The sequence below is a fragment of the Balaenoptera musculus genome, chromosome 2, assembly GCF_009873245.2.
Source record: "Balaenoptera musculus isolate JJ_BM4_2016_0621 chromosome 2, mBalMus1.pri.v3, whole genome shotgun sequence".
NCBI classification, from domain to species: domain Eukaryota; kingdom Metazoa; phylum Chordata; class Mammalia; order Artiodactyla; family Balaenopteridae; genus Balaenoptera; species Balaenoptera musculus.
Window position 1 is genome coordinate 147,535,558 of NC_045786.1, and position 26,632 is coordinate 147,562,189.

General features: G+C 42.3%; 1 protein-coding gene across 5 annotated transcripts in view; it reads right to left on the reverse strand.

Annotated features, from left to right (window-relative positions):
* Positions 1-876: 876 nt before the first annotated feature.
* The window catches only part of ENTPD5 (ectonucleoside triphosphate diphosphohydrolase 5 (inactive)), a 33,574-nt gene continuing 7,818 nt past the window's right edge, over positions 877-26,632 (reverse strand). For 3 of the 5 annotated variants that reach the window (XM_036842963.1, XM_036842966.1, XM_036842964.1), the window contains exons 2-15: positions 17,501-17,573; positions 15,632-15,911; positions 14,567-14,646; positions 12,491-12,634; positions 11,836-11,911; positions 11,509-11,544; positions 11,078-11,166; positions 10,692-10,771; positions 9,923-9,984; positions 8,852-8,953; positions 8,004-8,144; positions 7,010-7,066; positions 5,926-6,041; positions 877-2,628 (exon numbers count right to left, since the gene is read on the reverse strand). In XM_036842963.1, coding sequence (XP_036698858.1) covers positions 2,542-2,628; positions 5,926-6,041; positions 7,010-7,066; positions 8,004-8,144; positions 8,852-8,953; positions 9,923-9,984; positions 10,692-10,771; positions 11,078-11,166; positions 11,509-11,544; positions 11,836-11,911; positions 12,491-12,634; positions 14,567-14,646; positions 15,632-15,848 — 1,287 coding nt within the window. In that variant the 5' untranslated portion in view covers positions 15,849-15,911; positions 17,501-17,573 and the 3' untranslated portion in view covers positions 877-2,541. Of the gene's footprint in view, positions 2,629-5,925; positions 6,042-7,009; positions 7,067-8,003; positions 8,145-8,851; positions 8,954-9,922; positions 9,985-10,691; positions 10,772-11,077; positions 11,167-11,508; positions 11,545-11,835; positions 11,912-12,490; positions 12,635-14,566; positions 14,647-15,631; positions 15,912-17,325; positions 17,397-17,500; positions 17,574-18,803; positions 18,954-26,632 lie in introns of those variants that run through there. The other 2 variants (XM_036842967.1, XM_036842962.1) reach the window with 2 other exon arrangements.

A 26,632-nucleotide genomic window follows, 5' to 3' on the forward strand; every position in this document is an offset into this window, starting at 1 on the left:
CTTGGTTTCTAATAGGAAATATCCTCCCCCTAATCTTGTAGAACAGCATTTCGTGTATGATGACTGGTTCTAATACCATACTCTTGACAAAGATGGGAAGGGGTCTAGAAGTCAAGTGATAATATTAAAAAGAATGTGAAGGACTTGGGAGTTTTCTTCAGAAGACCGAAAGGCTGTGGAAGGAGGGATTAGAGCAGAACTAAGACTACTGAGAAGGATTTTTTAACATCAGTGCAATCCCGAAGTGGAATGAGTTGTCTGGAAACATGCCTACACAGAAGCTGAATGACAACCAGTGAGAAGTGTTAAGGGAGTTCTGCAATGGGTAGAAGATTGGATTGATTATATCTTTGGGCTGTTTCCAACTCTAAAGATTCCATTATTTCACTCTGTATTAGCATTTTTGGAGGAAGAGACAGTAGGTATAAAGGTGACCTTAGTATAATTAAAAATCACTGTGACGGGCTTCCCTGGTGGCGCAGTGTTTAGGAGTCTGCCTGCCAATGCAGGGGACGCAGGTTCGAGCCCTGGTCCGGGAGGATCCCACATGCCCCGGAGCAACTAAGCCTGTGCGCCACAACCACTGAGCCTGCACTCTAGAGCCCACGAGCCACAACTACTGAAGCCCGCGCGCCTAGAGCCGGTGCTGCACAACAAGAGAAGCCACCGCAATGAGAAGCCCGCGCACCACAGCGAAGAGTAGCCCCTGCTCGCCACAACTAGAGGGAGCCTGCGCGCAGCAATGAAGACCCAACGCAGCCAAAAATAATAAAACTTAAAAAAAAACCAATCACTGTGAAGAAGAAAAAATTCCACATTGAATTGAAAAACTAAAATTTGGGGGGATGAGGGTATAGAAATTTGCCTAGTTATTAGCACATATCAGATGTTAAATACTTATTGACTCAGTGAATACTTTTAAAAATAAGGTTCCCCAGGGACTGGTGTGAGGGCCAGGTATATTTAACATCTTCTGTGAAAAAGCTGAAAGAGAGTCTACTGTGAAAAATACAAGTCTGGGGAGATACTCTGCTGGAAAGAAGCTGGAGGTAAAGAGCCAAGGTGTAGAAGCCAGACTACTGGAAGATCTTTTAAGTCCAAGAGCAGTCGCATGGGTAGACAAGGAAATGGTGGTCATGCGGGAAAGTACAAGATCATGAATTTTAGGGGAAATAATTCACAAAATCAAGAGCTCTGAACATTCAAACTCAAAGTGAGCATCCACTGTATGGATGTGGGCCAAAATGGCCAAGTAAATCAAATGTTAGGTATCATCAAGAAGGGTTCAGAAACCCTAGAACTAGACAAATGATGTAGAGGATGCTAGCTAAAATGATCAGGGGCCAGGGCAGAAAGAGACTGCTGCAAACAGAATAAAAGGACTGAAAGGGGCTATTACCAAAATCTAGATCCTTGAAAAGCACAGCCACAGGCCTCTCACCGCAGACCAAAAGCTAGGGTATAGATGTACTTCTTAGAAATACAAAGAAAACAAGTTTAGGATGACAAATTACTATAAACACATTAGCCTGAGAAAAGAGGTACTAGCACTGAAAACACACACACAAACACACACACACACATTCCTATAAGGTTGGATATGTTCATTACCCCAGGGTTTACTGATAAAAAGTTGATTAAAAGAAGGTAGTCTGTAGAAGGCAGCCACACCCTCCCAAAACATGTCCCTAGAAACTGGATGGCCTCCCTTCTGCCCAGTTGTGAGTTGCTCTCCATCCTTCTGAGATTTAGAATGGCTCTCAGCTGGCTGATTGGTGCTGACACAAAGCTGATCACATAACTTCAGATATGGTACCTTTTTTTTTGGCCACACCACGTGCACGGCTTCCAGGATCTTAGTTCTCCGACCAGGGATCGAACCCATGCCCTTGGCAGTGACAGCTCGTAGTCCTAACCACTGGACCTCCAGGGAATTCCCCAGATATGGCTTTTTTTTTTTTCCTCTTTGAATTACACATGGAAAGTAAAACCAGGCATTTTTTTCTTTCTTTTTTTCTAGGGTAGGTGAGTGGAGATAAAGGTAGGACAGGGCAGTGTGCAGGGAAAAGAAAATACTGGTGTTGATAGGTCATGGGATTGCAATCAGTCAACTGAGTTTAACATGTAAGAGGAAAATTAAAATGTTCAAAGGAATGAGGCACTGAAAGGGTTGAAATGAGATTCTTCTTTGGTTCCCAGGGTTCCATCCCTGGGTTCCCCAAGGTTAAATTCCAAAGCTATTCCTGTTGGCTCTCTGTGACACACAAGGAACCTCAAAGATTTAGACTCTGGTACCAGCTGTGCACGAAGAGTGGTTAGGAAATAGTTCACATTTGAGGTGTAAAATTAATTAAATCCAAATCTCTAGACTCAAGGGCAAGACCTGTCTACAAAAGCCCCTTCCTCCAGATGAAATCAGCTGCTGGGCTTCAGTCTAGGCTGTCCCCAGACTAGCTCAGAATACAACTGAGTCCTCTCCTCTCTCGTTCTCCCTTTAACAAGGTTGTTGACAAATGCAGGCCTCAGAGGAACGGCTTGGCCTCAGTGGGAGATGCCCAGAGACTGCAGCAGGTGAAAGGTGGCCCCCAAGGCCCAGCCTGTCTCTATGTTGTTCACTTTCTTTGTGAGCTGTTGGGAAGGAGAAAAAAAAGTCTTAATATTTTCATTCAATTTTCAACTCTAGCAAGCACAACAAGCAGAGAATATCTGCAAAGATCATCCACACGGCCAAACCAAGGCAGAATTGGGAGTAGCCAGTCTCTGGAGGCTTCTCTCAACCCTCTCTGTAGGTTCCCATCCTGCCATTGCCCATTGCCCCTACACCTGCCAATTTGATCCTTGAATCTTTGGGCCCAGGAAGTGGTCTCAACCCAGGACTTCTAGAGAGGAACTTTTAGACAGACAGGCTTCTGAACTCTCTCTCTAATCTTAAACTAAACATAACAGGAGTTAGCAATAGATTCAGGGGTAGGAAAGAACATACTAAGCTTCTCAATTCATACTTTGTAAGCAAGTGCATCTTCTTAAGCACTAGTTAATGACAAACCAAGGCATTTGAGGCATTCTAGGCCAGGTTGTACCTCAATTAGTTCAGTGACCTTGGGCAAAAGTTTAGACTTGATTTCATCAACAACATAACAAGTGGATTAGATTAGTCAATATATCAAATTGTTTTCTTCAGAATCCTAGGGGTTCCTTGACAGTGCTTCAAAGGAGAAAGGGAGGCAACGGTGAAGGAGTTCCAGGCCCCCGACCTCTGATTCAACCATATAGCTTCATTTTTATCAGTTTTACTGGAATTCTCCATAAGCTATTGTTGAATAAAGATGCCACCACCATACCCATACCCAGGTTTATAAATCAGCAACCTGGTTTTAGTCTTTCCTTCTAGTACTAACTTCTTATGACACAATACTTCTGTGTTAACCTGATGAAATTTAGTCTATAGTCACTGTGCCAAAAACTGAGAAGAATGGCATGTGAATCATTATCTTGAGATTTAGTCTGTGACCCCTGAGTCAAACTGGGAGTGCCCCCCACCCCCCCAAAATGTTCTTCCTCTGTCCTTAGGACCAACAGTCTAGGGATATAGATGCTAAAGTGAAGTGATCTCTGGGACAGAGGACTGTTCACCCCTGATACAAATTCTGCTGCCATTGAAATAAAGACTAAAAGGATGCAGAAATGGAAATGGCAGAAAATTGTCCTTAAATGATTTGGTTATTGTTGATGCTTAAGTAGAGGCAGCTGTTAACTTAGTATGTATTGAGGGCTCAGGATGACCTCTCTTATCCACAAATCTACCTCCAACTGGTGTGAAATACCTATACTAACAATTAGACCAATATTAATAACTTCCTATGTGCCAGGCACCGTGCTTTATCTCCACTTTTATAACAGCCCTGAGAAACAGGTACTCTAAGGATTCCTGTGTTTTGAGTGAGGAACCTAAAAGTTAGAGGGGAAGTAAATCATCTAAGGTCACAGAGCTAGTAAGCTTGCAGAATCAGAGCTTGAACCCAGATCTGATGGACAACAGAGCCCATGCTTTAAACACTACGCTATACTGACTCTACTGGCAAGTAACTCTTTAAATGCCAATATTCTCAGCAGGTACAACAACACATTAAATCTAAATACCTTTGTACAAATGAATTTATGAAATCTGTATAACACAAAAAATGGGGCAATATAAACTCATCCGGAAATGAGGAAACAGGAAGGGCAAGTGACACAAGAGAAGGAGGGAGCTTCATAAACAAAGTACAATCTCTACTTCCTTGACCCCGAAAGTTCAAAGTTGCCCTGTGCCACAGCTATATTTTTGTCACATCTCCTCTAATAGACTATGCTATTTGAGGACAAAGATTACATCTTAATCATCTTTGTAACTATAATGTGCAATTATTCAACTATGGTACGGAAGATTAAAAAATATTATATATGGGATGGATGAAACTCATAAGATGTGTTTGGAATAAATAAGTTACTACAGATAAAGTCAGGAAAACAGAGAGGGACCCAAGACTCAAGAGGCACTAAATATATGAGGCACACACAAAATACATACGACATACTACACAAGGCATTCAATACTCACGAGGTCTTAAATAAGCCACTCACTGATGATGCTCTTTGGCAGAGGTCCCTCATATTCTCTGCCAAACAGAACCATCAAACCATCTAATGGGCTAATGAGTGAACTAATGCTACTGGCCAGTGCACTTGCCTCTGTGCCCCTCCAAACAGAGCAAGTTTGTGTGATGGCCCCAGGCACCTCCTGTCCTTGTGCCCTCTTGATCAAACTTCAGCTACAGTACCTGTAACCACACTATCATCAGCAGAGAGAGGCAGGACATATGAACCCAGGATTCAGGAAGTACAGCACCTCCAACTTGTATGTACCCTATCCTGTGTGTTCACCTATCCCACTGGACCCCTTGCTTTTCACCCTGACTTTTGTGGGGTTTGTTTTTTTGTTTTTTGTTTTTGGCCACCCCACGCAGCATGCGGGATCTTAGTTCCCCGACCAGGGATCAAACCCATGCCCCCTGCAGTGGAAGTGCAGATTCTTAACCAGTGGACCGCCATGGAAGTCCCTCACCCTGACTTTTGAAGTTGATTTAATAAACCATGTAACTTGGGCATCTTAACCTGGGCTGCAAGCCTTTCGGCTCTGTGACCTCTGGGATAGCTTGCCTAGTAATATACAGTTGACCATTGAACAACATGGGGGTTATAGGTGCCGACCCCCGTGCAGTCAAAAATCCACATATAACTTTACAGCTGGCCCTCCATACCCATGGATTCAACCAAACACAGATTGTGTAGTACCGTAGTGTTTACTATCGAAAAGAATCCACGTATAAGTGGACCCAGTTCAAACCTGTTATTCAAGGGTCAACGGTACTTAGAAGCTACCATTGTATCAAGGTAATTTCCCACATCCATGGTGCCTTGCACAGTGCCTTGTCCATAGCCTGAATAAAATTACCTCAAAACTCCACCTACAGCCACTCTGATTACTAAACAAGTTTTTAAAAATATTTATTTATTTATTTGGTTGCGCCGGGTCTTAGTTGTGGCAGGCGGGCTCCTTAGTTGCAGCTCCTTAGTTGTGGCATGTGAACTCTTAGCAGGCGGGCTCCTTAGTTGCAGCTCCTTAGTTGTGGCATGTGAACTCTTAGCAGGCGGGCTCCTTAGTTGCAGCTCACGGGCTCCTTAGTTGCGGCATGCGAACTCTTAGTTGTGGCATGCATGTGGGATCTAGTTCCCTGACCAGGGATCGAACCTAGGCCCCCTGCACTGGGAACATGGAGTCTTAACCACTGCGCCACCAGCGCAGTCCCCTAAACAAGTTTTTAACTTTCTTTCTAACTCCCAAATAAGAGGACTGTTATGTGATGCCGGTGTCGTCTCTCCTACCTGTAAGACGGTACTGCCTGCAAAGCCAAAGCCTTCCTTCAACAAGGCTGTGATGTAACTGAGATCCATGCACAGGAAAGGACTGCCTGAGGTGAAGTTTTCCAGGTTATCACATACTGGAGGTGATAGAAAGAGAAAAGTGGAATTTAAGTTTGCAGCCAACTGAGAGGTGTATGATTTTCTCTAAATACAGACTGAGAATAAGCAAAGCAGAATCCTCCATTCTCCTTCTCCCAGATGCCTGGGAGTCTTGGAGGCTAGAACTGTGCACTGACAGCCTCTGTAAGACCCCAGCTCAGGAACCTGCACATTTCTGATGTGACATCTAATCTACTCAAAGGTACATGGGTCCTGGTTTATTTGCTATGACATATATTCTATGACTTATTGTTGGGGCTTAATTCAACTAAGTCCCTTATATATTAAGACAGGGAAATACCAGTTAGCCCTACTTCAGGGCCACTGGATAAGAGCAATTATTTGCTTTTTTTTTTTTTTAATTTATTTATTTTTGGCTGCGTTGGTTCTTCATTGCTGCGCACGGGCTTTTTCCATAGTTGCGGTGAGCGGGGGCTACTCTTCGTTGCAGTGCGTGGGCTTCTCATTGCGGTGGCCTCTCTTGTTGCAGAGCACGGGCTCTAGGTGCACAGGCTTCAGTAGCTGTGGCACATGGGCTCAGTAGTTGTGGCTCGCGGGCTCTAGAGCGCAGGCTCAGTAGTTGTGGCACACGGGCTTAGTTGCTCCGCGGCATGTGGGATCTTCCCAGACCAGGGCTCGAACCCGTGTCCCCTGCATTGGCAGGCAGAGTCTCAACCACTGCGCCACCAGGGAAGCCCAATTTTTTTTTTTAAAAAAGGAAGAAATAAATGTGGAAAGAAGAAAATGTTTTCACCGTTTCTCCAAAGTATCTTGTATTCTTATATTTTTCTTTGACACTTAATGCTTTTAACTCCTGGTAAAGACAGGAAACCAACCTTCTGAGAGGCTTTCTGCTGGCCGAAGCACATTAGGTCACTTTAAGGTCACTGGGGTTGGCAGGCACAGCCTCACGGGCTCACCTTCAATGGTTTCCACTGACACTTACCTTCCCTTGCTTTCCTTTCAAAATCTTCAACTTTTAAAACACCCCCTTTTTCATAATCTGAAATGAAACAGAACAGTAGTTGATGTCAAAAAGCCTTCCAGGAAACATAAGGAAATTTATCCTAGGAAATTATCCTATTTATAATAATGAAAAACTAAAAATAAAATTTCCAACATTAAAGAATGGGATAAGCAAACATGACATTTCCCTACAATATAATCTATACAGTTTATTTTATTTATTTACAATCTATTTTATGCTATGTATATTTAACTACAGCCAAAAAATAGGCCCATTGGGACTTCCCTGGTGGTGCAGTGTATAAGACTCCACACTCCCAGTGCAGGGGGCCCAGGGTTCGATCCCTGGTCAGGGAACTAGATCCCACATGCATGCTGCAACTAAGAGTTTGCATGCCACAACTAAGGAGCCTGCCTGCTGCAACTAAGACCCAGAGCAACCAAATAAATAAATAAAATATTAAAAAAAAAATAGGCCCATTAAAAAGGGGCCATTAAACAGGTCAGAAAATAAGAAATTAATTCATATCTCAGGCCATGACAGATCACATATATACATTCTCACAGCTAAACAAAATGTGTTACTATTATAAGGAAAAATGGTATAAAGGGGAAAGAGGAAACTTTTTGGGGTGAATATGTTCATTGACTTGAATCTGGTGATGGTTTCATGGGTGTATACATATGTCAAAACTTACCAAATTGTACACTTCACATATGTGCATTTTATTTTATGTCAATTATACCTCCATAAAAATACTTAAAGAAAAAAAAGACTTCATGTATATTTGTTTAGGCCATCTTCTAGCCCCAAAAGATTTGAAATCATATTCACTCTTCCACTTGGGTGACTTGGGAGAAAAGTACGGTGACCACCTCAACAAGGCATTGCAAATACTCCTTTTGTCCCTTTCCCTTCCCCACCACAGCCCTGCCCAGTTTCCCCCCTGCACTGACACCTGGAGTGAACTTACCAATCATGTCTGTGTCAACAGCTCGGTCATAATAGTAAGAGAAAGCGTAGAAGGAGCTTCTCTGGACCTCATCTGGCTGATGAAGTTTTCCTTGGACCACCCTCAGCACTTCAGCATAGCAGGGCTCAAAGCCCACCTCCCCTGATGGGGCAAACGGTGCACAGGGGCAAGGTGAGAAAGTGAGAGGCAAGCAGCTGAAGCCAGTGGAACAGCAGGATGATCAAGGCGAGCTGAGGCTCAGGACAAAGGGCTTACAGACAAAGATGAACAAACTTCTGCAGCCTCATCTCTCTGGAGAACCAGTACCTGCTTCTCCACGGCAGGACCCCTCCCTAACCTGTGTTCACCAAAAAAGCCACAGCTGACCTCGAGCTGCCCCCTAGCATTATGTTTCATGGCATTTATGAGAAGTATGCAGAGGCTCACCTGCTTCCTTCATGGGAAAAATCCAAGTTTTTTCCTCGAGTTTAAGGTCTATGCCTTTTATAATACCTAAGATCAATTATTCTTCTTATCGTCTCAATTCTATAACTGAAATAGCTAAACATTAATTGGATCTGAAACAGTTTCACCCTGCTGAGGGCAGAGACCCTCAATACATTAGACCCAGGGTAAGAAGAGGTTTCTAATGGATCCACAACACTTGGGCAGGGAAAGAGATGAACACAGAGTGACAGCTGCCTTGTTCACTGTCACTTCACACTACTCCTTGGAGGCACATCAGCATCTATTTGGAATTAGTTCCTGCAAAAGACAAGCTTCTCCTAGCTCTGGAAAAAGTTTCCCATGGGACTTTTCTAGACTTCTACTGTAAAAGTAATTTCAACCAGTGAAAAAATATCACCTGCCTTCTTGGTTGCCACCATACTGGTATTTCACACCCCCAAAGATCCACTCTGCTTCCAACCATCTTGGTAGACAGGCACTTCGGAAAGTGTGTCCATCAACTCCTGAAAGAAACCAGACCACAAAGTAAGAGGCAAGGGTGTGAGAGAGAAAGAGAGGAAGGAAAGCAAGACGTCAGTAAGGTTGAAAGGAATTATCAAGGTGGCTGGGCCTTAAAATCATATGAAATTAGTTCCACGACTGCATCCTACGATGGGAATTCTGAACTCAGGGTTCATAGATGGGCTTTGTGGTGTTGGTGAACCCCCTGAAACTACAGGCAAACTTTCATGCTTATGTCCATTTGGCAGAGGGGTTGATGGCTTTCATCACATCTCAAATCTAAAACCTAAAATGGAATAAGTTCCCTCCTTTCTAAAACAGGGAAAAAATACTGTTCTACTTTTCTCATTGATTGTTGTGAGGCTTAAATAAAATACACTTGAAAATGTAAACTCTGAAATGCTATATACTCATCACAATAATAGCTTACCGTGAACCACACACCATAAAAATTAAAATAAATGCAAAATCTCTTTTAAGGTGAGGAAACGGGCACAAAAAGTTTAGCTAACTGGCCCCAAATTACAAGACTGGGACTGACCCTAGTTCTGCCTGACCCCAAAAGCTGAGCTCTTTACCCCTCTACTGCCTATGAAGAAAGGAATGGAGTTGTTCAGTTATTCCACCTTGTAAGTGGACTGCTGCTACCTGCACCTCCCACGTAAAGCTAAGGGCTTGAGCAAGCTCCTGCCTTGAGTCTTGAATTTCTGCAGACACTTCAGCCTCCTGGCCACAGACCGTTCCCCCCTATACCAAGAGACTTCATGCCAGAAACGGCTAATAATATATACCAAAACATCTGACCTCATAAAGTAGAAAAGGAATTTGCCATTATGATGTCTATTATACAACACAGATCTCTTACTTCAGCATAACCCTTTCTGCCATAGAATCACTGCCAAGATAGGGAAAAGGCAAGCTGAGTACTGGTGTCACTCTCACCATACCCCAACCAGCACACCCAGACGAACCTTCTGTCTCCAGGGCTCCCAGAGTTGTCAGTCTTGCAGCTTTCAATCCAAATCCCAAGTAACTGTAAAATACAGGATTGACTAATTTCATGTGATCCTGAATTCTCTAGCCTAAAGCTCCCTCTTCCAAAAGTAACATGGTTTCTCTGTCTCACTCTGGAGGGAAGAAAACCTTGTTCTCTGTGCTCTATTCATCTCGTGTGGACAACCAGCAGTAATTCTTGCACAGTTCAGATCAAGGCCATGCAGTAAGAACTTCCCACAGCTACGCTTTAAAGGCCAGAGACAGTGACACTTCCTAGGGTCCCACCCTGGGAACCATCCCCAGAAGAGATCTCATTATCTTAGCTCCCAGCCCAACTGTGATCAAATTCTAGGCTGGATCTTGAACATCTGCAGGTCAGCTTAAAAGGAGCTGACACAGAGCTTTGGCTGAACCTTCTCTGAGTATCCTCTCTCTGGCGAAAACTTGACTCATATCACTTTTACTCTTATATTACTTATCTTTTATTCTTTTATATTATTTTTAAAAATCTTACATTACTTTTTACTTTATTACTATTATATGTTTTTGAGGACAAGAATGGAGAAACCTCTTGGGTCCCTTGGGCTTTGGTAAGTAGCTTAGGTTTCAGTTAACAGGTCTTCAGGGACTGGCAAAGACTTTGTAAGGCTTGTCAGATGCAATAATAGATGTGAAAATGTTTTGAAAAGTTAGGAGAATCATACAATGTGAAATATTATTATTCCTCCATGTCCCCCTCTTCACCTATGTGTATAGAGCTTATAAGTGCTGTTAAACATCTCAAAGGAAGTGAGGTAGCCTCTAGGGGTTTGTTCCAGGGTTTTCTGCAAAACAGAAAAAGCAAAAAGACTATTCAGGATCCCCAATTACCTGAAGATGTTATCACCACCATCCCTATCCCTCCCCCCAAAAAAATAAGAGATGAAGCAGAAGATTAAACAACTAATCTCACAAGGCTTGAGGAATCAAAGGACTCTGAACAGTGAGGGGAAGTTCGGTCAGTCATTAATTGACTCGACTCAGCCTGTTCGTGGTGGGGCTGCTGTCTGAAATGGGGCACCACTTTCTTAGCACCACGATATGCCTGCCAAGTGGGCTGATAACCATACCTTCATATGTATCTGACTCACCTCAAACTGCGGCAGGAACGTGATTTGGGTGGAGGCACCCCCCAGGTCCAGAGTCCCCACAGTCTCCTGGCTGTGGCCATGCAGCTGACCTGTGAATGAGAGCCAGCTCTGAACATCTTCTGTTTCCTGGACAGCCCAACACTCCTCTGTCTGCAATTTCTCTCCTGCTCTTGTCATATATTGGAGGAATTCTGTAAATATTCCACTGCTCCCCAGCCCCAAAGGCTGCCCGCAAATGCTAACCTAGAAGGACTCTTGCTGCAGCTGAGGCCTTGAAGGCAGGTAATAGACACTAACTTCCTGTCTTTCCTCCCCACCCTCCTTTTTATTAAACAAAAGAAAGAACAATACAAAGAAAAAAAAGGTATTTTTGCTCCCTGACCATGTGTGAAACCCAGTTAAGGTCTTAGATAAACTTGAGAATATATTACCTGTCAGAAAATTCACAGTAACCCAAGCTAATATGCCTAAAAAAGGAAAGACAAAGATTATATCCAGAGCATTTTTTACCCCCGTTCCCTAGCCCCATCTTTGCTCTTTTTCTCTCTAAATTTCATGTCTAAAGCATACATTTCCCTCTCCCCATCTTTCCATTTCCTGCTATCCCCTTCCTCCTTGCTTATTTGTTCTCCTTATTTATTCTCCTTACTTAGTTCCTTTTTCTTCAGCACCCCCATCCCTGTTCCCAGTTCCTTTAATCAGATCTTTTATTAACCCTGGCCCTCTTCCCCTAGAACATACATCAATACCTCTCTCACCTTCATAGGATCCATCCATGATGCTAACACTGTCATCTGGTACCAGGAAAGGTGACTTCTTGAAGATCTCTTTTACCTAGCAAAAAAAGAAAGAAGGGCTTCCCTGGTGGCGCAGTGGTTGAGAATCTGCCTGCTAATGCAGGGGACACGGGTTCGAGCCCTGGTCTGGGAAGATCCCACATGCCACGGAGCAGCTGGGCCCGTGAGCCACAACTACTGAGCCTGCGCGTCTGGAGCCTGTGCCCCGCAACGGGAGGGGCCGCGATAGTGAAAGGCCCGCGCACCGCGATGAAGAGCGGTCCCCGCACCGCGATGAAGAGCGGTCCCCGCACCGCGATGAAGAGTGGCCCCCACTTGCCGCAACTAGAGAAAGCCCTCGCACGAACCGAAGACCCAGCACAGCCATAAATAAATAAATAAATAAAAATAAAAAGTAGCTATAAAATTTAAAAAAAAAAAAAAAAAGAAAGAAATCTGGATCCCCTAAGGCAATAGAATAGATTTCCACATTTTGACTGTGTCCTATAATGCTTAGAAAACTACACTCTTCATTTTCCCTAGATAAAATTTTAGCAGAACTCACTCCTTTTCCCTAAGAAATTAGAGAAGGAACTAGGCAAGAAATTATTGGTTTCTTGTAAAAAACAAAAACTACCTCAAAGAGCAGAGCCTGGGCTTTCTTTTCTGGCAGTAAGCGCAGTCCCGCTGTTGCCCTCAGGACCACTGGCGTTCTCTTCCAGTGACTTCGAGGGATTGAGTCTTTGGCCACCTCTAAGAGTTCTTGAACAGTCTCAGCACCCTGCAAAAGAGATGATTCACGTATCCAGTGAACAGTTCATTTAGTGGAGCTTGTCTATTCCCTCAGCATGCTCTGGGAGAGTACCAGGAGTGAGGTGGCAGAGGGCTCCAACCCTTCTCTGCTCCATAGAGCAGAAACCTAGAGAAGTGGGCTTCTTTGAAGAAGGAGACGCAATTTCATTTTGATTAAGTTATAATAAAAATGATTCTTTTACAGTGTGGTCATTTTAATTGTTATTTTATCTCAAATAAAAATTAGCTTCATGGGGGAGTCCCCTGGTGGTCCAGTGGTTAGGGTTCGGTGCTCTCACTGCTGTGGCCCAGGTTCAATCCCCGGTTGGGGAACTGAGATCTCACAAGCAGCATGGCGCAGCAAAAAAAAAAAAAAAGGAAAGAAAAGAAAAATGGTATCTGATATTAAAGAATTTCATATTCATTCACTAATAACAACATATTTTTAAAAATTAGCTTCAGGCCAGAAAGTTGGTATGGTGAAGGAAACAAGGCTTGGAGTTAGAAGACTTGATCGCTAGCCCTGTGGCCTAACATAGGTCACTTGGCGCTCCTGGGGCTTGGTCTCCTCAACTGTGAGATGGAGATACCATCATACAAAACTCTTGTATGCGTTAGATGAGGCAGACTGCGTGGAGCTGCCACAAAAATGCTAGCTGCAGCTGTTATTATGCTACTCCTTTTATGACTTCTACAAGGACAGAACACATCAGGTTCCATTTTTGCATTACCAGCACCTACCTGCATGGCACACAGCAGATGTTCAAATTATGATATGTTAAAAACCATTATTTTAAAGCCATTGTTTCTCTGAGTAAACATCTGTTCTGACAACACGCTGCCTCTTAATCATTACAATTATTAGCAACCACAACACAATTTTACTCTCCAAATGTCAAATCAGTTTCTAATAATGTGGTTGCTTTCAACAGCTCCTAATTTTCTAGCACATCTGCCATTTCATAACAGCAAGCTGAGAAAATAAACATCCTCTCGGTTCTTCAAGTTCAAGCCATTTTTAACATCAGGTGTTCCTTTGGTTAATGATTACACTTGTGACACTGAACAACACCTTTATATATGCTACCAAAGTTCAACATTCTGCCTTATTCTATTTTATATCATTGTGGCCTCTGACATGGGGTGCTGTATGTTGTGAGAGCTCAAATGTGAAATACAGTTATGACAGAACTCTACATTCATCTTCTATTACTGAAAATTTTTGTTGTCGTCGGTTTTGCCCAATTTCTAGAATATAAGCATGGTTCTGTGCTGTATAAGGGCACTCTGAAATGGAGTTCACTGGATCTATATTCCCTTAATTGCCATGTGTATACCTCCTACCTTATAGAACTTCACAACTATTTTCTGCATCTACATTAATTGATGCAGTTGATGGCTTCAAATCAAAATCTTAAGCAGTAAATACAAAGAGCGCAGTTTTTCTTTTTTTTTTTTAACATCTTTATTGGAGTATAATTGCTTTACAATGGTATGTTAGTTTCTGCTTCATAACAAAGTGAATCAGCTATACATATACATATATCCCCATATCCCCTCCCTCTTGTGTCTCCCTCCCACCCTCCCTATCCCCCGCCTCTAGGTGGTCACAAAGCACTGAGCTGATCTCCCTGTGCTATGCGGCTGCTTCCCACTAGCTATCTATTTTGCATTTGGTAGTTCTTGAAAGACAGTGTTATCCCTGCATGGCCACAATCTATTTTCACACCTCCTTCTACCTAAGCCCTGGTGAGCCTGGGGTGTACAATTACTGTTATCCAGGAGATTAGCTAGGACAGAAAACTGATCTCACACATGACCTCAATATCAGTAGTGAACAGCATGAGATATTTAACAGCAGTGGTGTGGTAAAGTTATCAAGGCATTTGAGAATCGAAACATCTAATTGTAAAAAACTCACCTGCTTAGGTTGATCTACAAAAGCAGAAAGTCCTGGATTCACAGAATCAAAAATTTCCCCTTCCAGAATCGGAAGCTGTCCTATGTTGTCCATGGAGCAAAACAGAAGAGAGATGGCTGATTATCAAAAGTTAGGCTGTTTCTGGACTTGCCTGGTGGCGCAGTGGTTAAGAACCCACATGTCAATGCAGGGGACACGGATTTGAGCCCTGGTCCAGGAAGATCCCACATGCCAAGGAGCAACTACTACTGAGCCTGTGCTCTAGAGCCCGTGAGCCACAACTACTGAGCCCGTGTGCCACAACTACTGAAGCCCGCGCACCTACAGCCCGTGCCCTGCAACAAAAGAAGCCACCACAGTGAGAACCCCACGCACCGCAATGAAGAGTAGCCCCAGCTCACTGCAACTAGAGAAAGCCCGCACACAGCAACAAAGACCCAAGGCAACCAAAAATTAAAAAAAAAAAAAGTTAGGCTGTTTCTGATTCTGGGCTCTGTATCATATTAACCTGCTACTTCCCCCCCGCTATTCCAAGTCATCCCACCTGTGAGGAATGGCTTGCAGGAGTACTGGGTAGGGGGACAGAGGATGAAAAGTAATCACTGAGGGTCCTTCTGCCATTTCTCTGGTGGACACCTAGCTTCTACTCCTTTCCCTAGACTTTGTTTGTAACTTGAGGATAGAACACTGAATATTCAGAAAACGTTAATCTTCAGGGTCCCCTCATCCCCTTTTCCAAGGATGGTAGTGATCTTTCTCTCAAGACCACTCTCAATATTCTGGACCCTGGAGTAATAGTCACCTTTAGAGAAAAGGAAAGACACATTACAGCTATACTTCTTGGACACATGGGTTTCAGACTACAGTCAGTCCAGATCTCTCTTAATTTCACACTGAATTAAACCATATGTGTTCAGTTATAGTCCAAAGTGTTCTCTGAAGAAAGACATCCAGTCGCTGTAAGATTCTGTAACTGACATCACACACTCTCAGCACATTTATTTCTGGGAGGAGTTGCTAAAGTATGGATTTGTCGACTCTGGTGAGGGTACCAGTTGCACGTACCTGGTAATTTCTGCACAAAGGTGTAAACATGAATTCGAGTTCCAGTGCTCCCTGCATCAAACATAATTCCATACAAGGTGCTGGCACTGACATTGATGGGGCACATGGAAGACAGGAAGACACCCTCAAACCAAGTCTGCTGGTCTCTGTGGAAGACAGTGCTGCAAACACAGGACACTACCAGCATGAAAAAGGCTGCCCCCTGGGAAATGGCCATTCTCTTCCAAGATGTAGTGAGTCTTTTGTTACAGAAGCAGTGCTGCTAACACACCTGCAGTGGCTTATAGGACAAAGACACGCAACGTTAGACCAACTGGCCTCTTTGTTTACACTTGTAAAAGAAGAAACACCCATTACAGAAATCCCACCCCTTTCCCTAAGCTGCTCCTTCTCTATTGCTAATAACCAGCACAACAAGCTACACCAGGGTGACATAGGCTCTTAGCACCTTTTCTGAAGGGTATCTGGTTGCAAAAGGACACTGGGATTTAAAATATATTTTCCCATGCTCTGCTTTTAATTGTAGGGTGGATCTCACATACTCAAAGGCTCTCTCTGCCACCCTGCTCCTAATGTTGAATCTAATTTTTTTCTTTCCATTTTGACAATTTTGTCTTTAGATCATATACTAACACTTCCTCTCTCTTTCCCTCTCTTTCTTCTTCTTCTTCTTCTTTTTTTTTTGGCCGTACTGTGTGGCTTGCAGGATCTTAGTTCCCTGACCAGGGATCAAACTGGTGCCCCCTGCAGTGGAAGTGTGTGGAGTCCTAACCACTGGATTGCCAGGGAATTCCCTCTTTCTTCTTTTTGATTGATAAACAGAAGCTTCAATTTCTGAATTAAAGTTATAAAGTTATAAAAAAGTTACAAAGTCCCTGGTATTGGGGTGTTCACAGCCTTTAAAAATCAGGCCACCTGTGACAACAATATGGCCAGTGGCTTGCACATTCAACCACATTTTAAGGAAATAAATCAACTTAATTCAAAAACACTTAACTAGACCATTATGGTTTTTAAAACATCCTTCACAGGTTAGGCCATGTTATCTCCATAAGAACTTAGAGCAGGTGGGCAAATTAAGACAGAAAGGCTCAATGACTTGTTGAAAGTCATAAAGCAGGTCAGTGGTGAGTTATGGCAAGTTACTGCCTGTATTTCTTAACATGTCCTTAGCAAGACAAAAAACTTATAAGTGCTCAACACTGTTTGTTCTGGATTTGTATACCATGGTAGGTTGGGTACAAATGATGCAGAAAACCTAGAATGAGGTTACATGGAAAAATGTCTCCTGCATAGGCTGTATTTTCTCCTGGTATTAATGAAGAATGCCGTATCCATCCTCTAAGATTGAAGGCTTCCTTAATTGCCCTTTATGTACTTTGCTCAAAACAGTTTTGGGTCTTCTGATCCAGCTTTCACCTCTGAACTTCTTGTGTGAGTCATAGCTACTAGTTAAACAAGATCTAATTCCAAAGTCCCCATTCCCAGTCCCCAAATCTCTAACAGAATACTTGGTATATTTGGAGTACAGATTGAGGATCCTTAATCATTCTCAGGTTTGTTGATCTCCCAGGGTTCACTTTATCCAAATGCCTCCCTTCCCAGGTGACATATCATATAAAATAAAGCTAATTAAAGTTCATTGCATTTGGAATGTAAAACTATTTAAAATAACTAGAGTTGTTCTGAAGTACCTCAAAGGCAGAGTTAGAATTATCAGTTTGAGCACTCTTCAAGGCTGAACTTCTGCCGTTAAGAATGAGAGCTATTGGTTAAGGAAAGGAAAACTTAGAATCTCAAACAAAGGAAGCTCATCTCAGGAAATCAACCACTGCAACAGGGCAGCTGCCTGGCCAGATTCATACTCACATCTTAAATCACTCCCTTTGGTGGATTCTTCTTTTACAGCAACTAGGCTGGTCATGTAGATCAATCTAAAGAACTGAAAAAAACAACCTTTCAGATTCTGAGTATTAACAGATCATTGCCCTGTTCAAAGCTCAAACCATGTTCCACATTCTCAGGAAGTGTATTTAGGGGCTCTCCAGTCACCAGCCTGCTTCCATCACTATGATTGATTCCACAGCAACTTCTTCAGGGCTCACTCATATTTTCTCTATTATTGTGGTTTCTGAAAAAAAACTGCTCCAGCTTCTGTTTCCATTAAGCAAACATTTGTTTTCTTCCAAAAGAAATTTCAAGGAGAAAAAAAAATGCATAATAGGTATCTGTTTTCATGAAGTGAAAACTGCAGAGTCATACCAGGCGTTCAGTGTAAACTAAACAGTAGATTTTAGAAAAAGCAAAGGATGAACACATAAAACGCACCTTCTGCTCTCAACCCTTACCTTCTAACACCACTTCCAATCTCATTTTTCTTTAAGATTAGCTACTTTAAGGATGGTATTAGAAAGGCTTACAACTTAGAGCACATATAAAGGTGCACTATTTTACATGACACAGCCCACAAGGCTTGCTCAAATGTCCCCTTCTCAGAGAGTCCTTCCTTGTCTACTCTATTTAACATTGCAACCCACCTGGTCACATGTACGTCTTCTACCTTCCTTCCCTGTTTATTTTTCTCCACAGCATTTCTCACCTTCTAATACACTATATAATTTAATACTGGCACATAGTAGGTGTTCAATATATACCCTGAAGGGATGAACAGTGATCCAGTGACCCAGGGACTGTATCTCATCCATTTAGTAAGAATATAATAGCTGACTTCTTTCCAAAAGGAGATTAACTACCCACCCATGGGAAGATCATGATTCCAAACTTCAAAGGATGGATTGTTTCTCCCAATGTGTTAATTATATACAAAGTTTTATATGCTACGCAAAATAATGTACATAGACTGGAGAGTATATATCAGTATATTTAAATCCACTCCTTTCAGAATTGGTCTTCTCAATCTCTCTGGCTATCTCCTTATTCACCCCTAACAAAGCCCTCTCTTCAATTCTTTTGAGACTTTGGTGCCAGCTAGGGTTTGTCACTATGCCCATCTCCTTCTAAGGTCTTTTCAGTGCATCTTTGTCTCTGTAGTAAACACCAGTCCTTCCCCCTCAGCCTGCCCAGAGCATCACACTCTGGATTCCCTTCTTCCATGTCACCCAGAGCTTGAGTCCACAATCCCACAGGACGCGGGCCCCACCTGTGTGCTCACCTGCTCGTGTCTGCCCGATCTCTGTGAATCCTTGCTTTCACTGTTGGTTGCCTTTTGCTCTTTGCTCCTATTTCAGCCTTTCTGAATCAAGCTAGCTTCGTGAATCACATTCACCTTTGTGCTAGTTTGCAACTAACACATGGCATTCTGCTAACTCACTCCCTTTTGTATCCTTCATTCCTCCCTTATCCACCTTTTTTCTGAGTATACATGATTGTCTGGTTCATCTACTTTTATAATAGTTAAGTGCCAACTGGCAGAATTACTGCCTATAGGGCTGAAGTTGCTGAGGAACTGAATTCTGTGTGGTTTTTACACAGGAGATTATAATTAATGTTTTTACAACATTATTTAATAATGCTATGTTTACAATTAAAAATATGTAACCATGTAAGAATATTATTGATTCATATTTTTACAACATTAGCCCAATAGTAGAGAAGTGAACAGCACTCCTCAATAGCTTCCATCCTTGAGATGAACTTAGAAGGCTGGCATTGAATTGTCTAATTAATAAGCATCACTGAGTTTCTAATATATACCAGACACTGTGCTAGCTTCTAGATACAAAAGAGAATTCAAATATAGGCCCAGCTCTTGAGATCTCAGCTTACTAGAAGAAACAGACAAACCAACAGCTATAATGTACTGTGGCAAGTTCTCTGACAGAACTATGCACAGGGTATAACAGGAATGGACATAAGGGACAAGTAACTCATCTTAGAAGGAGAAGGATGGAGGTGGAAGGGAGTGGGAGGCTTTTTAAGGGACGAGAGGCATAACCTGAGTCCTGAATCAGAGACAGGAATTACCCTGGGGAAGTGACACAGGAGAACCTTGAGAACTTCAAATATTAAGAGTTCAGTATGGCTGGAATGTAGAGGTGTACCAGAATAAAGAGGACAGGTGTGAGAAACCATTGTTCTGGAGGCATCAAATCAGATTTCCAAATGAGTGGACTTGTTTCCCTTATACAGTTCCATGGTGACACCTGACAGTTATTTATGGCTTTCTATTCCCTCCTTAAGCAAATATCAATATTGACTGACCTGAATAAAATGACAGTATTTCCCAACAGTGTAAAATAATGGAATGAGAGAGGTGACTAGAAAGGTCTACCAAAACGTCTGAAAACACTGAAATGTAAAAGCTCCCACTGCTGGGCTTCCCTGGTGGCGCAGTGGTTGAGAATCTGCCTGCCAATGCAGGGGACACGGGTTCGAGCCCTGGTCTGGGAAGATCCCACATGCCACGGAGTGACTAGGCCCGTGAGCCACAATTGCTGAGCCTGCGCGTCTGGAGCCTGTGCTCCACAACAAGAGAGGCCTGCGCACAGCGATGAAGAGTGGCCCCCACTTGCCGCAACTGGAGAAAGCCCTCGCACAGAAACGAAGACCCAACACAGCCATAAATAAATAAATAAATAAATAAATAAATAAATAAAATAAAAAAAAAAAATCCCTAAAAGGTGTTTGTCTGAGAAAGCACTTTAAAAAAAAAAAGCTCCCACTGCCAATTCTTCTGAGTTCCACAGCATAGCTGGCTTTAACAAAGTTAAAAATTAAACATAAAGCAAGTTTAAAATGTAACTAGAATGAAATTTTTAAACAATAAGCTGAACCATGGGAATGGATTAGCCAAAACACCCAGAGCATAAGTTAGCCAAGCAAAGTAAAACCAAGGTTGGTCTAATAAGGTAAGTCTGGGACAGATTTCAGCACGGTAAGCAATGCCTCATTTGAGGATGTAACTTAGGACTTACATACCCGATACCAAGGGCCAGAGCCCCGGAACACGTTGCTATTTGAAGGGTGTATAGGTGAAGGTACATAATATCTTTTGTATTTCTAAAGCCAAGTACTGAGCCGGGAACATGTCAGACATCAGGAAATACGTCCTAAATGGACTTGGTACAATTGGGCTAACGGTATCTGCAGACAGGAGCGCTGGGGCAGGGAGCACCCTCTTTCCCAGTGTCTTACTCTGGCTATGTATCACATCCACAACTCCTATTTCCCCTCCAAAGCAGCCTATAGGAGTGCTATTCTAGGAAGTCTATTTACTCACATATTCATTCGTTCATTTAGCCATTCCAGAAATTATCAGTTGCCCAGTGCTACTTATAAGTACAGCAGGCAAAGATGAATCATCTTAGACCTGCCCTTTAAGAGACTACTGTAGGGCTTCCCTGGTGGCTCAGTGGTTAAGAATCCGCCTGCCAATGCAGAGGACCTGGGTTCGAGCCCTGGTCCGGGAAGATCCCACATGCTGCGGAGCAACTAAGCCCGTGTGCCACAACTACTGAGCCTGCGCTCTAGAGCCCATGAGCCACAACTACTGAGCCCATGTGCCACAACTACTGAGCCCATGTGCCGCAACTACTGAGCCCACGTGCCACAACTACTGAGCCCACGTGCCACAATTACTGAAGCCCACGCACCCAGAGCCCGTGCTCCTCAACAAGAGAAGCCACCGCAATGAGAAGCCTGCACACCGCAGCGAAGAGTAGCCCCCGCTCATCGCAACTAAAGAAAGCCCGTGTGCAGCAACGAAGACCCAATGCAGCCAAAAATAAATTAATTAATTTAAAAAAAAAAGAGAGACTACAGTAAACAGGAAAAAAATACATGTCCATTTAATTACCTTTGTAAAGTTAAAATGTGACAAGTACCACAGTTCCATGCTCTGAGATTTCAAAGCAGGGAGAGATTACTTCCAGCTGGGATGATCAGAGAAGGCCTTGTGAAAGCGGTGGCATTTGAGGAGGGTACTGAAGAGGGGAATTAGGGACAGGAGAGGAGCGCTTTTCAGGAAAAAGAAATAATATGAATCAAGACACGGATGTAGAAAGGGGATGGGGGGAACCCCAAGGGATAGTAAACAGAGCAGTTTGACTAATTGTAGTAGAAAATAAAATTGTAAACGCAAACTGAGGTCAGATAGTACAACACACCAAATACTCAGCTAAGGAATTTAGACTTTACTTTGCAGGCGATGGGAAGCCATTGAAAATTTTGAGCAAGGGAGTGTCACAAATATGAATCTGGCGGTTACATGCAAGAAGGATTAGGGTGGGGAGCCTTGGTAGGTTCCACTCACTTGTCTAATTCTACAAGTGTTTACTGGTGCCTACGAAGTACTAGGTGCCAGAGAATTAAAGGTGAATAAACAGACTTTTTAATTCAAGATGCTCAGTGTGGCAGAGGTGACAGATACATATACAAATAACCACATCTTTTAAAGTTAATAACAAAAATGTTGAAGGAGCCCAAAGCAAAGATGACTAACTCTACCTAGAGGATTAGGAAAGGCATTGAGATGACATTTAAACTGATTATGCAAAATGAGCAGAAGTACCTACATAAATAATAGAGACATGCGGACAAAGAGCAGAGGGACTATAAAAAGATGAAAACAGACGGCAGGGAAATTATGGATAGTCTGATTTCATTTTTAAATTTCCTCAAGAATTTTCTGTCATATGGATTTGAGAAACAAAATGAAAACAAAAAAATAGAAGATTAGAGGGGAAGAGGTATAAGAAGGTTAGCATTTAATGCAGAGGAAAGACTGAGGCCAAAGGAACACAATCTGAGGTAATAATAATAATAGCAGCTATTATTTATTGAGATCTTAATATCTGCCAAGCACTATGTGAAGTATTTTACATGGATTATCTCATTTAATCTCACAATACCACCCTGTGAGGTAGTTCTATTATTAACATCCCCATTCTAGAAATAAGAAAACTGAGGCTTAAGTAATTTAAGACCACACAGTAGATAAGTGAAAAGAGCCAGAAATCAAACCCAGATGGTCTAATTCCAGAGCCCACAGTTTTAATTCCTAGGTCACAGGAAAGGTCAGCCAGTGTGGTCCTAGGGAAAGGTAGCTATGGGGGTGGGGAAGACAGTTCAGAGCAGAGAAAAATGGTCAAAGACTGGCATCAGATGTGAAAGTCTTACAGTAGCTTGATCTCTTTCCTGTGCATGACCAAGAGCTTTTGATCTGTTTCCTGCTGGTCTACCTTTATTACATTTCCAGAATCTGATCATTTCTGACCACTTCCACCACCACTGCCTTGGCCGGAGCCGCCATCATCTGTCATGTGATTTACTCTAATATTGTCCTAATAGATCTCTCCTTTTACCCTGACTCCCCTAGAGTCTATCTTTAACAAGCAACTAAAGTCATCCTTTTAAAATATAAGTTAGAGCATGTCTCTCTTCTGCAAAGTCCAGCAATGACTTCCCATTTCCCTCAAAGTAGCAAGGTCCAAACAATAGCCTTCACGGATCCACCTGCTCTGCCTCCTACTCCATTACCTCTCTGACCTCATCTACTAACAGTTTTCACCTCACTCGCCCCACCCACACTCTGTGCTTAAACGTCACACATGCTCCTGCCTTATGGCCTTTGCTCTAGCTGTCCCCACTGTCTGGAACAATCTTTTCCCATATATCCACTTGATGAATTCCTGCAACTCCTTCATATCATTGTTCAGATGCCGCTTCCGTATAGGGGCCTATCTTTACTACTCTAACCACTCTCCCTCACTGTCCCCTACCTCCATCTGCTTTCTCAATCCCTGTTACACTGGTCTACTTTTTTTCTCCACACCACTTATCAATTCTAACATACTAGAGAGATTATTTACTATGCTTACTACCTGCGTTTCTCTGATAGAATATAAGCTCCTTGAGAGCAGAAATCTTTTTTTGTTTTGATGTAGCCCAAGCACCTAGAAGAGTGTCCATCCAGGAAGGTGCTCAACGAGAAGTGACAATAGGAATAAAGTGCAAAGTGACATAAAACGGGAGAATACTTTCATAAATAGTTAAATTTTTAAGAGAGAATATAATGATTAATGAATACCTATTCAATTTGTTTTAGGAGAAGCTATAATTTTCTTTTTCTGAATCTATTAGTTCTATAGCTAAATTCAATCTCTCTAACCAAACACATTCAACTGTTAAAACTGTGATAAATGATTTTCCAAAAAAAATCTAAAAGATAGTAAACACTGTTTACATTGTCCAAATTCTCTTCTACATATCAAACCAATAAATATTTTAGGATACTGTACCTTAGTTATCTATTGCTGTACAACAAATAACCCCCAAACTTAGTTGCTTAGAATGACAATAAATATTTATTATCTCATAGTTTCTATAGTTCAGGAATTTGGAAGAGGCTTAATTTGACAGTTCTGGCTCAGGGTCTCTCATGATACTGTAGTCAAGATGCAGGCTGGGGCTGCAGTCATCTGAAGGCTTGGATAAAGCTGAGGACCAATCTCCAAGATGGCTCACTCAATGGTTGGCAAGCTGATCTTAGCTGTTGGAAAAAAGTCTCAGTTGCTTCCCACATGGACTCTCTATAGAGCCTTAAATGTCTTCACAATGTGCTGGATGCCTTCCTCCAGAGTGGGCAATCCAAGAGAGAGCAATGCAGAAGCAGCAATGCTTTGTATGACCCTTCAAGTCATACACTATCATTTTCCCCATATTCCATTGGTCATACAGACCAATGCTGATGAAATGTGCAAGAGGACTACACAAGGGCACAAATACTAGGAGGTGAGGATCAATGGGGCCATCTTGGAGGCTGGCTACTGCCAGTTATAACCAGTTGTATAGTATTTTGTATTCAGCTTTTTCTTTCCAGTTTATTTATATTCCTATTAACACAACTTACATACTTCTTGCTTTAGAAACTATATGTTATTCCAATGATATTAACTCTTTTTTATAAATTTATTTATTTATTTATATTTTATTTTTGGCTGTGTTGAGTCTTCGTTGCTGTGTGCGGGCTTTCTCTAGTTGCAGCGAGCAGGGGCTACTCTTCGTTGTGGTGCACAGGCTTCTCATTACGGTGGCTTCTCTTTGTTGCAGAGCACAGGCTCTAGGCGTGTAGGCTTCAGTAGTTGTGGCTCGTGGGCTCTAGAGTGCAGGCTCAGTAGTTGGGGCGCATGGGGTTAGTTGGTCCACGGCATGTGGGATCTTCCTGGACCAGGGCTCGAACCCGTGTCCCCTGCATTGGCAGGAGGATTCTTAACCACTGTGCCACCAGGGAAGTCCCTCCAATGATATTAACTCTTAAAAATTAAAAATGTCATAGACTTTTAACTGCTCTGAAAATATCACATCCCACCACTTGAAGCCATTCAGTTTTTCTGTTACAGTCCCAATATTTTACTTAAGGAAAAGAATTAAAGTCAGAAAAACTACAACTCAAACAATGTCCTGCTTGTTTCTAAGAGTGAAAATGAGTTTAAATACTTCAAATAAAAGTCAGATAATTTTAGAAAAGAGTAGGAAGAAAAGAAGTGAGTCATTACAGATTACAGACATCAGTTAATAACTGAATAATAAAAATTAAATACTAAATCAAGTAAGATATAGAGTGAAAATATATTAACAGAATAGCAACTTTCTTCATGCTACATACAGAAAAAAAATTCTAATACAATGGTAGCATTAATAATTAATACTTAGGAATCTGCTTGCCAATGCAGGGGACCTGGGTTCGAGCCCTGGTCTGGGAAGATCCCACATGCCATGGAGCAACTAAGCCTGTGCGCCACAACTACTGAGCCTGCGCTCTAGAGCCTGTGCGCCACAACTACTGAGCCCACGTGCCACAACTACTGCAGCCCGCATGCCTAGAGCCTGTGCTCCACAACGAAGAGAAGCCACCACAATGAGAAGCCTGCACACCGCAACAAAGAGTAGCCCCCGCTCGCCGCAACTAGAGAAAGCCCACGCACAGCAACGAAGACCCAAAGCAGCCAATAAATAAAAAAATAAAAATAATTACTTAGGTACTGAAGAGATATTTGGTAGAAAGGGATAAGACTGACAACTGGCACAGATTTGAAAACCACTGAACAATTTTATAACAAGCATTTTTCAAATATTAACTAGATAAAAAAAGGTTTATTAAAAAAACCAACTTTTATTAGATTGTTGCCAAGGAGCTATGATAAGACCTGTGAGCATGGAAACTACAGGGGAGAGATAGAACAGGAAGAAGAATTTCCCAATAATATGAGTTGTCTCATGTTGGTGGGGAGAGGAGAATTCTTGCCCCAAGGGCTCAGCCCAAATCTGATCACATTGTTCAAGTGGATTCACAAATCAGAAGGCTGGTTGAATGAGATTTCTTTCAAGGTCCCTTCAACACTAAGATCAAATACTCTCTCAGTAAAGGAATTGGAATTGGTAGTTACCAACAAATATAAACAGATTACTTCTTTCAGTACTTTATTCCACTTTAATAAAAACATCATTAGACATTTGTCAAGAAGGCCCACTCTGTACAATGAACCATCTGAGTCTTATACTGAAATGAGGTCAGGCAGTGTATGATTTCATTGTTCATTGTTTCAGGCTTGACTTAGCTACAATAATCACCGCATAGGGAAAGCTGTTGTTACTGCTGCCTCGCTTTTCTCACAAGTCACAAGGCCTTTTCTTCCCTATTCATTAAAAGTAGAAAGTCCTTTAGGTAAGAAGATACTATTAATCAGGAGGGGATTAATATTGCCCCAATGAGCAAATATAATGAAAATCTAAGGTGATAAACTATCTCTGCCTCCAAACCCATATCCACCATGGGAGGCACTTATTTGCAGAAGAGGAATTGCAAGGATTAGTGCCATGTGTCACTGTTTATACTGGAGTTTGTGGGAAGAGAAGTGAAAACATATTTTCCCTTTCTTGTTATCAACTGAAAAACAGCTACTCCTTCAAACATGTTGAATCAGTATGAAAGACTTGAGAAAGGCAAATATTACAATGATACCTCATGTATAAAGCAAGGAA